The sequence below is a fragment of the Delphinapterus leucas genome, chromosome X (genome assembly GCF_059928025.1).
Source record: "Delphinapterus leucas isolate spDelLeu-1000000601 "Yukka" chromosome X, BTC_Dleu_Yukka2, whole genome shotgun sequence".
In the NCBI taxonomy this organism is placed as follows: domain Eukaryota; kingdom Metazoa; phylum Chordata; class Mammalia; order Artiodactyla; family Monodontidae; genus Delphinapterus; species Delphinapterus leucas.
In genome coordinates, this window is record NC_143150.1 from 31,042,762 (window position 1) to 31,058,863 (window position 16,102).

At 36.4% G+C, this 16,102-nt stretch overlaps 1 protein-coding gene across 2 annotated transcripts in view; it reads right to left on the reverse strand.

Moving 5' to 3' along the window:
• Positions 1 to 16,102, reverse strand: part of WDR44 (WD repeat domain 44) — an 81,017-nt gene that overhangs the window by 44,611 nt on the left and 20,304 nt on the right. For both annotated transcript variants that reach the window (XM_022562946.3, XM_089904149.1), the window contains exons 2-5: positions 12,351 to 12,384; positions 6,950 to 7,024; positions 1,772 to 2,402; positions 1,152 to 1,282 (exon numbers count right to left, since the gene is read on the reverse strand). In XM_022562946.3, coding sequence (XP_022418654.1) covers positions 1,152 to 1,282; positions 1,772 to 2,402; positions 6,950 to 7,024; positions 12,351 to 12,384 — 871 coding nt within the window. The remainder of the gene's footprint in view (positions 1 to 1,151; positions 1,283 to 1,771; positions 2,403 to 6,949; positions 7,025 to 12,350; positions 12,385 to 16,102) is intronic.

Below are 16,102 nucleotides of genomic sequence, written 5' to 3' on the forward strand. Positions count from 1 at the left end.
AAATCAGGCCACTGTTGACCTCTGCTCTAAGGCTCTGAAAAGACTATAGTGTCTTTTTGTGTGTGTATGTGCTTTGAATTTTATTCCAAGTTCCATTGGCCACAGAATCCTTGATTTAAAAAATTTTTAAATTTTATATTGAAGTATAGTTGATTAACAATGTTGTGTTAGTTTCAGGTGTACAGCAAAGTGATTCAGTTATACATATACATGTATCTATTCTTTTTCAAGTTCTTTTCCCTTTGAGGTTATTACAGAATATTGAGCAGAGTTCCCTGTGCTGTACAGTAGGTCCTTGTTGATTATCTATTTTATATATAGTAGTGTGTATATGTTAATCCCAAACTCCCAATTTATCCCTCCCCCCACCTTTCCCCTTTGGTAACCATAAGTTTGTTTTCCAAGTCTGTATGTTTCTGTTTTGTAAATAAGTTCATTTGTATCATTTTTTTTTAAGATTCCGATATCTTATGATATTTGTCTTTCTCTGTCTGACTTACTTCACTTAGTATGATAGTATCTCCCAGTCGGCTAACCTGCCCTAACCACAGCTACCACATAAGTAACCCTCTTGAATCCTAGAATTTGACAGTGACAGAAATTCATGTTATCAAGTCCTTTCTATTGCCTCATATATGGATACATAGCCTAGTGTATGAAGTTTTTTTTTCATGATTAGGAAAAGGAAATTATAAAAAATAAAAGTCCCCAATTTTGACCACTATAGGTCAGATAAATGAAGATTATAGTTGGTATTTATTAATAAATATTACATATAGCAGCATCTGTCACTTTTTGAATACCTACTACATGCCAGGTACTTGGCATACTCTAGCTCATTTCAACCTTGCAAGAAACCTTCAAGGAAGGTTTTCCTCTCATTTCATCAATGAGCCATCTCAGACTCAGATGTTAAATAGCTTGCCAGAATCAGCCAGCTACTTAAGTAGCAGAGCTAGACAAGGGATGTAAGGTAGCCAGGTTTTGTGGACAAGGAAATATTTGGCCTGGAGAAGAAAGAGGGTTCAACAATCAACAAACCAAAAGCAAAACCAAAACCAAAAGCAAAACCAAAACCAAAACAATCAACAAGCCAGCCAGTTGCAGAAAGTTGAGAAAGCCTGTATCAAATATAACACAAATTCACCAACCTGGGCAGTAACTATTTTATCTCCACTGGTAGCACTTGCCAAATCAAGAGAAGGCTGAGAATCTTTGACTGTACTCTCTGAAGCCATGTTTGTAGTTAGGAGAGTATCAGATGTAATATTCTCTTTGGGAACTGCAATAATAATAACAACAACAACAACAACTAATATTTATATAAGACCTTATACATAGCTTGAAAAGTGCTTTAACCTTTATCTGGCTGATGCTTAGAACAATCCTCTGAGAAAAGTGGTTTTATTACTCTCGTTTTATATATGGGAAAACCAGGGTTCAAATATGTTAAATTCCTCAAGGCTACACAACTTACACATGAAGAGAACTAGGACTTGAATTCAAATCTGAAGTCTCCAAATTCTATACTCTTTTCACTATGCCACACTGGCTCTCCAATGGTAACAGATTTGAAAGTCTCCTGAAATGTTTAATTACAGTAATGTAACAACACCAATGTAAACATTTTGACTTTCTATTACTAAAATAAGTTTTATAACTTGGTCATCAATGTTGTTATATACAGCATAAAGTGAAAAAAAATCAGAAAGTTCAAGTTTCAACTCCAAGAACTCCCCGCAAAAATAGCTATTTCTCAACTAATACTTGCCATCTAGATCAGGTGCCTTAAGAGCCTCAAACTCCAATTCGCTTTTCTTTTTTCTTGGTGGTGGAGCAGGTCGAGATGGAGGTGGGGGTCTAGGAGGCGGGAAATTAGTTGGAGGAGGTGGGCGTGCTGGAACAGGCTTCTTTGTACTAGCTACTATATCAGGTTCTGGAGTAAGCTGTCTTGGTGGTTTGGCAGGAGCAACTTCTTCCACAACAGCAAAATCTTTAGTAGATAAGGAGTGTGAGGATGCAGGTTCTAGAACATCACTTTCTTTGACTTCCACTGCTTCCTTGTTCAACACTTCTGTTTCAGTTTCAGGCACATTAAGCTGTTGTTCAGTTGAACTTATTTCAGTTAACTTAGTGGTTTCATCTACTGGCTTGTCACATGTGTCATCAGAAGGAAAACATTTTTTTGATTCTAATTCAGTTTCTTCAGATACATCCTGACTCTCTGCCTTTTGGGAATCTTCCTGCAGTACTTGATCTACGGCTAACAATGCAGGTATATCTGTTCCAGCCATGATAGGACTGGCAGTAGCCTGATCAGACTGTCCTTTTCCTTTGGAATCCAAAGAGTCATCTTCCAGCTGTAGTACTTTCTGACTCTCTTCAATAATACTTTCAATAATCTGATGAAAGGTTAAAAAGCAGTTGAAAAAAAACAGTGAAGCTATTTACAAGAACAAAATAACAGCTAATCATTTATATAGTACTTACTATGTGCCAGGCAATGTTCTTAACACTTTACGTATTTTAATCTTTACAACAACCTTGTAAGATAGCACTCTTACTATCATCATTATACAAATGAGGGAACTAAGGCACAGAGGGACCAAGTGATTTGTCCAATGTCACAAAGCTAGTAAGTGATGAAGCTGGCATAAATGTAGGGAGTTTGGCTCCAGACACTGTACTCTTAACCATTATATAGGGAATCTGTGTTAGTACGTGTAATCACAAAAATTCAATCAATCCTGTAAAAGAAAGTTTAAACCTAAATTTACATTCAGATGCTTCATGTCATAGTTCATTTACATATTTATGCCAAGTTACTTGCCTGCTGGTTTGAGCCTAGTTAACAAAACTATGAGAATCAAAACCACCTTGTACAAGATTTCAAGTTGTTCAGCTCTGAACTCAAGCCTGACATGGAAAGCCAGCAGATTCAGGGAGATTAATGTTCTTAAACAGGCTACATCTAACCCCCTGTTCTGCAGAGAGATGGCAGGACCATGAAAAGAGTTCAAATACCCACCTCATCTTGCCTTTTTTCCCTTTTATTTCTTATCTACAGTTGAAAACTACAGGCAGGCTTTCTGCGTCTCCTACCAACATTTAGAAGAAAATATATTTTCTACCCAGTCCTGTCATTATTAACACAATAAATCTCCCAGCCCACTCACTTATCTTTCCACCACGGAGACATGGATGACTTCTGCTTTCTCAATTCTTTGGCTCCAGAAAGTTAACAGAATGTGTTATGGAACTATCTTGATGTGGTTTACTACAAATTCATGCCAAGTTGAACTGGATATTAAGCCGTTCAATAATATTCATCCCTGATTTCCCAGCATATTCTACATATTAATTTTTCTCAATCTTCAAATTTTTATCCTAGACCTACCTTACTTTTACCAGAGAAATATTAACTAGAGTCCACCTAATTTGTCAATTAGGTAGTTTCTGAGCTCTGAGTACTTTAGCAATAACAGAAGACAGATTACAGTAAATTTACGAATGAATGAGAGGTGAAGACAGAACAGCCAGCACACTCTATGTTCTCAAAAAGCTTGGCTATACATGGAAGAGGGTGCAAGAAAATGATCCAGCATTTTTATAAGCCGAGGGTAAAGAGTCAATGGAAAGGAAGATAACAAGTTCTGGAGAAGAAAAGAAAGAGGGTCTGCTGTGTATCAGACCCAGTACACACATTTGCCATTTAATCTTTACACAGGCCTTGTGAGGGAGCTAGATTATCTCCCTTCTACAAAAGCAGGAATCTGAGGTAAAGGCATTAAGTATTTCGCCCAAGGTCCCACAGCTAGTAAACTACAAAGTCAAAACTGAAATCTGGGTTTTTCTCCAAAAAATCCAGTGTTCTTTATATTATATCATTCTACTTTGGACAGGAAAAAAAAAGAATACTAAATTCTCAGGAATGGCATGAAAAAGAGGTAAAAGATGACAACAAGTTTGCAGGTGAGGGAAGTGAGAGATGATGAAAAGGACTGAATTCAGGCTTCTTAGCCTCTAACACCTACATGCAGTGTGGGAAGCAAGGTTATCTGATGAAAGTAAGCAGATGCAGGTGGGCACAGTGAGCATGAGGTGAATGTAAAGCTTTCAAATAATCACTATGCAGAGTGAAAAGGCCTGTGCCATCAGAGGGGTTAAAACAAGGTTGAAAATCTTAAACCCTCTCTAATCCCTTACCTGAGGACAATCTCTTCCTCTTCTGAACTCCTATCACTCTTACTGTTCATTATAATATGAACTAGAATATAAATACAGAGTAGTACATGAGCTAGCTCTATATAAATATTTTCTCCACACCTGGAAAACAAGGCCCGTGTTTTCTACCTCTTGATATGCCCCCATAGCACCTATTTATAGTACCTAGCCCTGTTTCCCCACCCCCGTTCTCTGCCGGGTTTCAGGAGGTAGCAAATGGGGAAAGAACAAGAGAACAGTGAGAATCAAGACTAACAGAGAAATGATCATGCTAAAGCAACTGTTTCCTATCACCTCCCTGCTTCAAAAAAATCATTGCTTTCACAGCGACTGTAAAATAAAAACCAGATGTTTTAGTATGACATGAGAGGCATTCCCATAATCTGGCCCTAACTCTGGTCTCTAGACTCATCGTCAAACATTCTGCACATTCCTCATCTCCACGCCTTTGGCTATGCCTTTCCTCTTCCATCTCCGACTGCCCAAATCTTTTTTTTGTTTTTTTTTGTTTTTGCGGTACGCGGGCCTCTCACTGTTGTGGCCTCTCCCGTTGCGGAGCACAGGCTCCAGACGTGCAAGCTCAGCAGCCAAGGCTCACGGGCCCAGCCGCTGGGCGGCATGTGGGATCTTCCCGGACCGGGGCACGAACCCGTGTCCCCTGCATTGGCAGGCGGACTCTCAACCACTGCGCCACCAGGGAAGCCCCCTGCCCAAATCTTATCCATTCATCAAGAACCAGTTCAGATGCTACTTCCTCCTTCCCCATTCCTATCCTCAAGGAGAAAGTAAAGCCTCCCTTTGTGTTCTTATAAAGTTTGCAAGTCTATTTGAACACTTATTACACTCAGTTTTGTGTTTATCCAATTTTCTCTACTAAAATGTAAGTTACTGGGAACAGGGATTGTGTTATACCCTGATCCAGGGTATAACTCCACAGCCTTTATCATTAATGTTGGATACTTAATTCACTTGAAAAGGCTAGAACTTAAAAAGTAATACCTAGAGTCTTAAGACTCACTCTATGGCTCCATAGTGTTTACTATTTTTTCAGCTTCTAAACTCTCCTTAAAAATCACTTTTCTTTGGCTACTAACTATACTTACCCATTTGTATTTTATCCCAAGAAAAAAATTCTTAAAAAGGGAAAGAAAAGCTCTAGTGGAAAAACAGAAACTTTTCAAGTTTTCAACAATAAAAATGGCTAGATACATAATAATCCATTTGCTTGATGGAAGCTAATAGACCAAATGAAAACTGAGTATTAAAATCATGTAGAGGGCTTCCCTGGTGGCGCAGTGGTTGAGAGTCCGCCTGCCGATGCAGGGGACGCGGGTTTGTGCCCCGGTCCGGGAAGATCCCACATGCTGCAGAGCGGCTGGGCCCGTGAGCCACAGCCGCAGAGCCTGCGCGTCCGGAGCCTGTGTTCCGCAATGGGAGAGGCCACAGCAGTGAGAGGCCCACGTACCGCAAAAAAAAAAAAAAAATCATGTAGAAATATGATAAAAATCAAAAAATGTTAAGAGGAAAAGGTAGAATATAAAATTCTGTCAGAAACAAAACAACACCATCACCAACAAAATTCTATCTACACTACAAATAGGCCAAAAAAAAAAAAAGCAAATGAGTGAGAACCAGAAGGGAACGCCAAAAAATCAAGACAGCTGTTTGTTTGTGTAGAATTGTGGGAAATTTCTGATTAAAAAAAAAAAAAGGGTACCACTCTTGTTATCTCATTCATGCTGATACACAAAACCATTTTTCCCAAAAAGGAAATTTTTCTTTTTAAAGGAAAAAGTATGATCAATATTAAAATATGTAGTCCATTAATTTCTAAATTCCATAAGGGTAGAACAATGAATCTACATTAGTGGTGATTTTGCCTGGTATCATTCCCCCAGACATTCAGTGATGTCTGGAGACATTTTTGGTTGTCAAGATGGGGTAGGGGTTGGTGAGGGGGGGGGCGGACATTGACATCTAGTGAGTCAAAGCCAGGAATGCTGCTAAACATTCTACAATGTACAGAACAGTCTCTCCTTCCCCCCACAACAAAGAATTATTCACCCCAAAGGTGTTGCTGTTGAGAAACTCTGGGATAGAGGATGTGTCGTAGCATTGGTCTCTGGAAATCCACTCGCTAAACAGTGCCTGGGGCACAGAAAACACTCAAAACTGGTATAAATGAACAGACACACACCATTCTTTCTCCTTGGGTTTTATCCTGATACTGTGAACAACCCATTGCCAAAATTTTTATCTTATGCTCAGTCTCTTCCAGTAAACCAAACCCTGAAGCTTCATATGATCAATTCCTTAAAAGTTATCAAAGGTACTAGAAGAGTAATGACTTCTTGTAACCTCTAACTCCTCAAGACATTAGAATTTGCTGCACTGAGTTTTTCAGTACCTTTACCTCTTGGTACTAACCTCAAGAGTAGCTATAGCTTACTCTAATAAAAATACAGGTATAAAATATAAAAACACATTACAAAACATTTTTCAAAATACTGATTCAAGGATAAATTACCAATTAGTTCGATTACAAAATGCCTTCTAAAAAGCCTGATGCGCCTTCAATCACAAATTCAACAGATTCAGGAACATTTACTGAACATCCACCGCGTACAGGGCACTATACTAAAAGAATATAAAAAATTTTCCACTTTAAATATACCATAAAAATATGACATCTGCTAAACTAATATTAACATTTTATCTTACAAACCTTTTTAGACACATCTTGCTTCAATTCTTGTACAGGGGACTCATTTCCAACTTTGTATGCAGAGTTCTCTGCTTCCTATTTTAAAAAGAAAAGAAACAAAGACCAAATATCTTTTCTTTAAAACTTTGTTTAAAATGGGTATAAATTAGAAATTATAACATTAATAAATCAAAGGCCCATAAAGAGCTTAGATGTTTGTATACTGATAGATGCCCAGAGATTTTTATGCCAATTGGGACAATTTAATTTGCATAGGAAGGTTACCAATCAGCAGTTTTCGATTTTTCTATTGTAATAGGATATTTTCCTTCACATGTACCCAACTTTTTAACATTAAAAAACTGTGCAGGAAGATAAGAACTACTAAGTACCTTTGTAGCTTAAAAAGATTAAGGACTTAAGCAAAGGGTTGAATTAGAATTGTTATTTTCCCCAAAGTATCCCTTCATAAATATGAATAAACACAAAAGTACATAATGAGGAAGACCATATTCAGAGAATCATTTTCTTAAAAACTCTATACACTTTAGATAAAAGGAATCAAGATTTAACCGGTATTAAATGAAGTCCCCAAAACAGTAACAGATGAAAAAAATTAAACCCACCAAAAATACATATATATCTACGTATACATTTATATACACATACGTACATATATATATATATTTGGGAGGTTAGAGAAGGTAAAATGGATGCTGCATTTCTGTTGGAAAAAAAATTCGGGTAAAGTAAGATAATCATACATTTGCAAATATTCTTTTCCATCTTAAGTTTTCTTTACATTTATAGAAGTACAGTAATTTGAATGCTACCACTAATACTGAGAAAAAAACTTTTCATAATTCTTGGTGTACATCACAGAGCTTGTCAGAAAGTCACTATAACCATTTTTGACAGATAAGTGACCTAAGATACATAAGGATGTATGTATGTATTAAGGTAGCAATTATACAAGTATCAGGACAGGCTCCAATAATCTCTCTACTCCAGAGATTATTATAATGCTAAAGACTTAATAATGTGCTAGAGAAATTTCTGTAGGACTTCCAATATCTTCAAGCTGAAAAGTTGTTTCATTGAATTCCTCCCAGCATTTGGGAAATACTACCAATTCTTATATAGATTCTTCTAGAGAAAAGTTGTTTCATGGAATTTGAAGTATTAGATAAAATCTAAACTCTACCACAGCCCATGAGCACCTACCATGATATGGCTCCTGCCTACATCTTTGACATCTATATTTCTCACCTCCCTCTCCCATCACAACCACACAATTATACTTTGGCCAACTGGATGGTTCCTTACCATCCTTAGGGTCATAGCTCAGGCATTATTACATCAGAAAAGCCTTCCCTGACCACCCTGAAATAGCCATCTTGACAAGATGAGAGAGAATTCTTGAAACTGATGATAATTAAGAACGGTTAGTGAATATTAGAGAAACACCTTCAACTGTCCTACAAATTAACTGTATTTACCCAATTACCCTCCAATAACTGTTCATTAGTTGGGAAATCAGAAGCACTGTACAACCTTAATTCCATGGATATTTTCCCCAAGTTAACCTAAGAAAAATACATAATAATAATTCCTGTACCTCAATTTCATTTATTTTAATACTTACAAAGATCACAGACCAAAACTGGCAAGCAATGATTAGGCTTCTATTTTATTTGGCTTTAACAAAACTCTCTTAGACTTTGAACTTTTGAAAGATATCAGCTCCTATAAGGTAAACTGCTGTTAAGTCCTAGTTTTAAGGAGTGATATGGCACCTACCAGAGGATCTGATCTCTAGAGAGGTTAGTTGGAAGATTTCTTAGTAAAACCTGATTTAGTATATATAGTCATCTATGATTCCTTAGTGAGGTTTAAGGTCCAGGTCCTTCCCCTAGCACCTCGGTCAGGCTTTGAGGACAAAGCAATGGAAGCCAAGCATGTGCCTACAGACAACCAACACCAACTTAGCTAGACTTGAGACAGTCCTCAATTATTACCTTTTTCTGGAGATGGGCTGCCCCATTACTGTGGCACAGTACCTACTAAATCCCAGCTTCCCACCTAAATCCCAGCTTCCCACCTTTAGGCCATTTCTCTAACTCCTACCTATCACAACCTCAGATACATGCTTTCTTAAAAGGTATGATAGAGCATTCAATTTCTAGCAATTCACACCACTGTTTCCCTCCATCTGTATTGGATATCAGAGGGCTGTTTGTACCCTCCTCATAGTATTCAGTTATAAGAATTGAGCTTTTTAATTTTAATAAGCACATCCAACAAAAGACCCAGTTTCACAAATCATTTGTACAAAAGTGATCTACACTCAAAGAAATCTTCATTATTATCTACTAAAGAACATTAAGCTAAAAATGTTAGTTACTAAAAAATTCAGGTCACTTCTGGTTTTTAGTAATGAGGAAGTAACTGTGTAATGAGTAATGAGTAATTAACTGTGACTAAAGTGAAATTTTAAAAAATGTTTGAGATGTGACCGCCACTCTTGCTGAGGGGAGAAAGAAAAAAACAAGAAACAAAAACCAGGAAACAACTCTTAAATAGTTGTCATATGCATCCATCCATTCCTATCAACACCATCCCTCTGTTGGAGTCTCATGTCTTGACATTCTAACCTCTTAATAAGCTCTCTCTGAACTTAGTCTCTTTCCCCCGAACTTTCTTCCACCCTTCTACCACTTATCTTTTGTTAATTCCCCAGCAAAAAATCTTGTAAGACATATAAATATTGACTTTAAATATCTTGCTTCAAAATTTTAAAGCCCAGATTTCTTAACCTGACATTCAAGGCTCATGGAAATCTAGCCCCAATTTACTTTACCAACATTCCACCACTGAAATGTTTACATTAGTCACACCAGTCTTTCAACGCGCCCAGCAAATTCTCTGTCTTTGCATATTAATTAGTTCGTACTATTACCTAACATACAATGCTTTCCCAATTTTTCTCTATCCACCTATGCAAACCTCTCCCAATTTTCAAAGCCTAACACAAGTTCTACCTCCTCCCGAAAAATTTTCTCTCCTATTCCAGGCAACAGAGTTCTCACAATTGCTCTATGTCCCCCTTCCTCCTCCAAACTCCCTGTAATTCTTAAGGTCTATTCTAGTCTAAAAACATCAATATCACATGTATCATCCTTTCTTATATATATGTATCTTTTCTGTGAGGTTGTAAAGCCATCAAAAATAGGAACTATATCAAACTTTTCTTTGGATTGCTTAAGGTATCAATAGATATGCTGTTATATACAATAAGCACTCAATAACCCATGTACATCCACATCATAGAGTATTACTTAACAACAAAAAGGAATAAACCATTGACACATGCAACAACTTGGATGGATCTCAATCATTTGAGCCAATCTCAAAAGGTCACACGTTATATGATTCCACTTATAGGACATTCTCAAATGACAAAATTATTGAGATGGAAAACAGATTAGTGGCTGGCTGCCTGGGGTTAGGGATGATGTGGGGAGGTGGTGGTTGTGACTTTATAAAGGAAGCTCTCTGTGGTGATAAACTAGATCTCATCTGGATTGTGGTGGTGGTTATATAAATATACACATGTAATAAAACGACATAGAACTATACACTCACACTGTACCACTGTCAAATTCTTGGTTTTGATATTGTACTATAATTAAGACATAACCACTGGGGAAAGTGGGTGAAGGATAACAGGACTTCACTCTACTATCTTTGCAGCTTTCTGTGACTCTATAATTATTTCAAAATAAAAAGTAAAAAAGAACTATATCCAACTTCATATTTATTTACTAAATATGTACATTTTCTATCTAATTTTATTCAAGTTAAGGACAATCTATAACTACTGGGAAAAAATAAATTCCCCAAACCTATTTGTTATAACCTAAAAATATCTTAAGATCTAAGTGGCTTTTAAAATCTACAAGCATAAACAGCAATAGTCTCTGGATAGGAGGACTGGGAAGTGGAAGGTGAAGAATGGGAGGGAAGCTACATTTTCAACTATCTTCTTTTCACACTGAGTGAATTTTTTTTTTTTTTTTGCGGTACGCGGGCCTCTCACTGTTGTGGCCTCTCCCGTTGCGGAGCACAGGCTCCATACGTGCAGGCTCAGCGGCCATGGCTCACGGGCCCAGCCGCTCCGCGGCATGTGGGATCTTCCCGGACCGGGGCACAAACCCGTGTCCCCTGCATCGGCAGGCGGACTCTCAACCACTGCGCCACCAGGGAAGCCCTCACACTGAGTGAATTTTAACCATGTCCATGAGTTGTTTTTTAAAACGGTTTTATTAAATAGTTAATATAAAAGAATTTTTATAAAATATAAGGAATAAAGAATTATGATATAACCTTTCTTAAGTACTCAGTTTAAGAAAAAGAACAGCATTACTATTAGCTTTCAAGTCTCTTGTATGTCCTTCTCCATTTCCATTACATTCTTTCCCCGTCAGAGATGACTGATATCCTAAACTTTGTGTTTATTATTCCCTTGCTGTTCTTTATAGTTTTACTATGCTTGTATCTCTGAACAATATATTCTCTAGTTTTGCATGCTTTTGGACTTAATATAAATGGAATCTTCCTACATGTATTTTCCTGTGACTTGTTTTATTTCCCCCACTCAACACCATGGTGCTGAAATTCATCCACGTTATTGTGTATAACTAATTCATTCATAGCCACTGCTACAGAATATTCCATATGAATACACCACAATTTATCAAACAGATCAATATCCAATGTATATAAATAGAAGGTAGGGACACTGAAACTGAAAAAAAAATACAGCATGTTTGAGATTATACATACATATGTACAGGCGTACACACAAACACAACCATACACAAACATACACATATAGTATATATTCTATTTGATGTAAATAGTTCTGTTTGGTGATATTCTTGTATTTAAAATGGTTCTCATTGGCATAATGTCTCAATATCAAACTTCTTTGCTTGAATATAAGGCTAGGATTTATTTTTATATATAATTATGATACCAATACATGTGCCCATAAGAAGTATACAAGTGTTTTGGTTACTCCATATTTCTGTCATGCAAGTATTACTTTTTCAATTAAAAACACACATACACACAAATACAAGTATTTTATAGTGTTCTTTTATTCTAAAAATTGTAAACCAAATAAAAATTAGCAGAAATCTAAAAAATACTTATAGTCCCTTCCTTACAGTACAATATTTAATTAGGTATTTCTAGAGTACCTAATCACACCTAGAGTAAGATACAATGATAATATTACTTAGCAAAAAATAAGTAATAGAAAGCCAAAGCAGAAAACGAAAAATTACATAAGAGAAAAATGAGTGAAAATATACAATTTGTAGAAATATACTTATCACTTTCAGAAAGCACAACTCACCTTTAATGTTGAAATCACAACCTTTCCTGGAGGCCTGTTCAGAAATAAAAGCAAGAAAGTGTTGAATAGTGGAGATGAGAAGGGAAATACTTCTACACACTCATTAAAGACAAGCCCATATTTTAAAAAACATTTACAGAAGATGTAGAAACCATAAAAAAGTAAAGAAGAAAATTAAAGTGACCCATAGCCTTACAACCAAGAGATGTGAGTTTGTATCTTTTGTCTTCCTAGATATATAACACTATAATTAGCATTAATGTGAATAAAATTTTGTACTCTTCCATGATAAATTTCTTTAAAATAAATTTCTCTAGAAGTGGAATTGCAGGTCAAAAGTATACAGACTTTTCAGCATTTTGAGAAACTCTCAAATTGCCCTCCAGAACAGTTGTACCAATTTAAATACACTCCCATTGCTCTGAGTCCCTGTTTCTTAATACCCCTGCCAAAAATGAGTGTTATTTTTAAATGTTTACAAATCTGATAGGCAAAATATATCTTATTGCTGTCTTAATTTGTGCTTCTTTGATTTACAGTATGGATGAAAAGTTTCATATGCATTAGACATTTACGTTACTTTTAAAGAGAGATAACCTATTTTTGTTTGCAGCTCTTTTTTTTTTTTTAACTGGAGCAAAACTCTATTCTTAAATACAGAGTGCTCTAGATATAATAATTTTAAAAAGTAACTTTTCACCAATTATTTTCACATACCCCCTTACATTTTTCTTCGAATAGGAACAATTTGATATCTGCTTCAAAGCACAAAGGAGAGACATACCCTTACAGCCGCTTATCAGGGTTATGCAGTAAGAAGCTTTTAAATGATTCATATGCCATTCCTAAATTTTTTAAATGCAGTGATCACAGATGATACAACTTTGTGTTGAAAGGCGCCTTCAAGATCATCTAGTCATAGCGCCTCTTTTTACAGATAAAGAAACCAAGGTGCTCAGAGATTAAGTGACTTTCCCCAAAGTCACAAATTAAGTTAGGGGCAGAACCAAGAGAAGCATCGAGTCCTACTCCCATGCTCTTCATGTGCCAAATTGAGTAATCCTTGACCTCTAATCAAAACAGTGTGATAAAAAAATTACTTTTGCCATTCAACAGAAAATCAACCCCTTTATTCAACAAACATTTATGGAACATCTACCATGTACCAGGGACTAGAGATAGGAAGATGATTAAGGCACAATCCCAGTTTAGGGGTTTTTTAAAGCTTGTTTAAAAAACAAAAAAGGTAGTCTCTTTTTAAGTCTCTTTTAAGTGCCTGCCCACTTAATTGCAGTGCCTGGACGATATCATTTCATGTTAATAAAAGACAATTTCCAGGAATGAAAATTTTAATATCCGCAATAACTTGGTTTCCCAGGCAAACATATACTGCTCTGTAACAAAATCCTGTTTATCCGGAGGTGATTAGGACCAAGGTTATTCCAATTTTAATAAAAGGAATAAATATTTCACAAAAAGGATGTGTAAAATAATACAAGTGCACTCAAAACAATAACAAAAATTTAAAAAACAAAAAACCTTGAAGAGGCTCAAATTTCCATATGGCACATATTCTGAATGTCAATCAAGAAAAAAAAATCATCTGCCACAGAGGTGTAGCAACAAGAGGAAATAAGATGTTTTTCAAAAAACTTAACCCCCATATGAGGTAGAGAAGGCAAGAAAAAGAAAATCTGCCTTCCCCATGACTCCCACTTTGAGAAATCTGATCAGGTTTTTTAGCTGTCCAAAAAACAGAATAGGGCGCCACATTTATCTCTTGTATGTAACTGGTTTCGTAAAGAGCTGATTATTCACAGGATCTAAGTTATAGACCAACTGTTGACACACATGGAAATAGTCCAGATTGGTTCTGGTGGGGCTTTACATACAGCTGTGTACAAACTATAAAGAGTAATTTATTACTTCCTTTTGAGAGCCAAGGGAATGCAGTGAAAAGAACATGTGCAGATAGACCTTGCTTGAATACCGCTTCTGCCATTTACCCTATGTGTGATCTTGATCAATTCATTTAATTTATCCAAGCCTCAATCTCCTCCTTTGGAAAAGGGGTAAAAACATCTACACTTCATAGGACTACTATAAGGATTAAGTGAGAGAGCACATGGGGCACACACAATAAGCTGTAGTTTCCTCAGCAGCTTTGAATTGCTCCATTGAAACTCACAAATAATGAGTGCACCAAGTTTCTCCAAGGGACTTTGTCAGTAGTGGGAAGCCTGAGACCAATTTCTGGATACAGGAAAGATACCCTACAGCCTGTAAAGCTCCAGGCTATTTAACAACAGGGAACATGAAAAACACCAGATTATACTGAGCTGGTGATTAAAATGGGATCCTGCTTGCATTTTGTGATGTCATTAAACAAAAAACTAATAACAAAAGCCACTCATGTTCAAAACATAATTTAAATGTTACAAAGTTGTTAAGGTCTTGGTAGGTAGTAAAACATTTCATAGCTTCCTCCAGTCTGATTAAGCCTAAAATTGTCTTTAACAGGGTAGTCTGTAAGATACATTTTGTGATACATTTTTTCATCCATTTATAGAACATTAGCATCTAGTAAAAAGTGAAAGCGTATTTATAACTTGCAAAGTTGGCTAAAACGATTTGTATCATGTGCCAAAATGAGAAAACAATTCATTTCACCATAATAGTAAATCATTATTTAGTATTCCCACAGGAAATGTTCTTAATAGGGGCCTTGTAATAATAATTATACAATGGCCATCATTTATTAATAAGCATGTGCCAAAAATGTGCTAAGACTTGACTTGCTTTTGCTTCTTTAGTCCTCACAACTTTCCAATGAGGTAGTTATATTACCTTCCCTATTTTACACAACAAAAAAACTTGAGGCTTGGGTCAGATGAGGTAATTTAAATTGCACTGCTAGTGAATAACTGGGCCAGAATTTGACCTTAGGCAGTCTGGCTCTAGGGTCCACTCTCTCAACTACATTGCAATATTGCCTCTTTTCTGTGTAAGGTCTTAAAAGATGACGGTTATGAGAATATTCTAAGCAGTGCAATGAATGAACGCCAAAGTAAAGGTAATTAGCGCTGCTTCTTGAGTTGTACTAAACTAATTAAGTCAAAGGCTTGAATCCTGATCTGCCTTTAACAACTACAATTAATGCCTAATTGATTTGGCACTGCTAGGAAATAAAATAATGAAATGTTCCATGTATAAAACTGCCAGAGAGATGAAGCTTCTCTTTGAGTGCCAAACTTCTGAAAGTGTTCTAAGTACTTTTGAATTTCAAATTTCAAAAGCAGCTTGTAAATAAGTACATTATAGGCTAAGCCTTGCCGTTTCAGTAATCTTTCCCTTGAAAATACCTTCTTAAACAAAGGATATACAATTTTCCCTTTCTTACTGACTCAGAGTAATTATCATGCTCAAATACTACACTATATTTTAATACAGTAATGCCCTCCACGGACCCTAAGGTACAGGGGATTTATCTGCCTTCACACTACAGGACCCTACGCTACTATGCTTGGAATGTCTTTGTTTTCATAGTTTTGCATCTCCCTCCTCAATAGAAGTGGTCACTTCTTACAGCTGGCCATGTGCCTGCCTTTAAAAGCTTTCTTCCCCCTTCCCTTCTAATTTTTGCTTCTAGTCTGCATCGAGCTGGGAAACCCGGTTTTTAAAACTGGAATTGTATGGTAAAGGAAGAATCCAGAGCTTCTGAGGGTGTCCCCAGACAACCACTCAACTCTTCT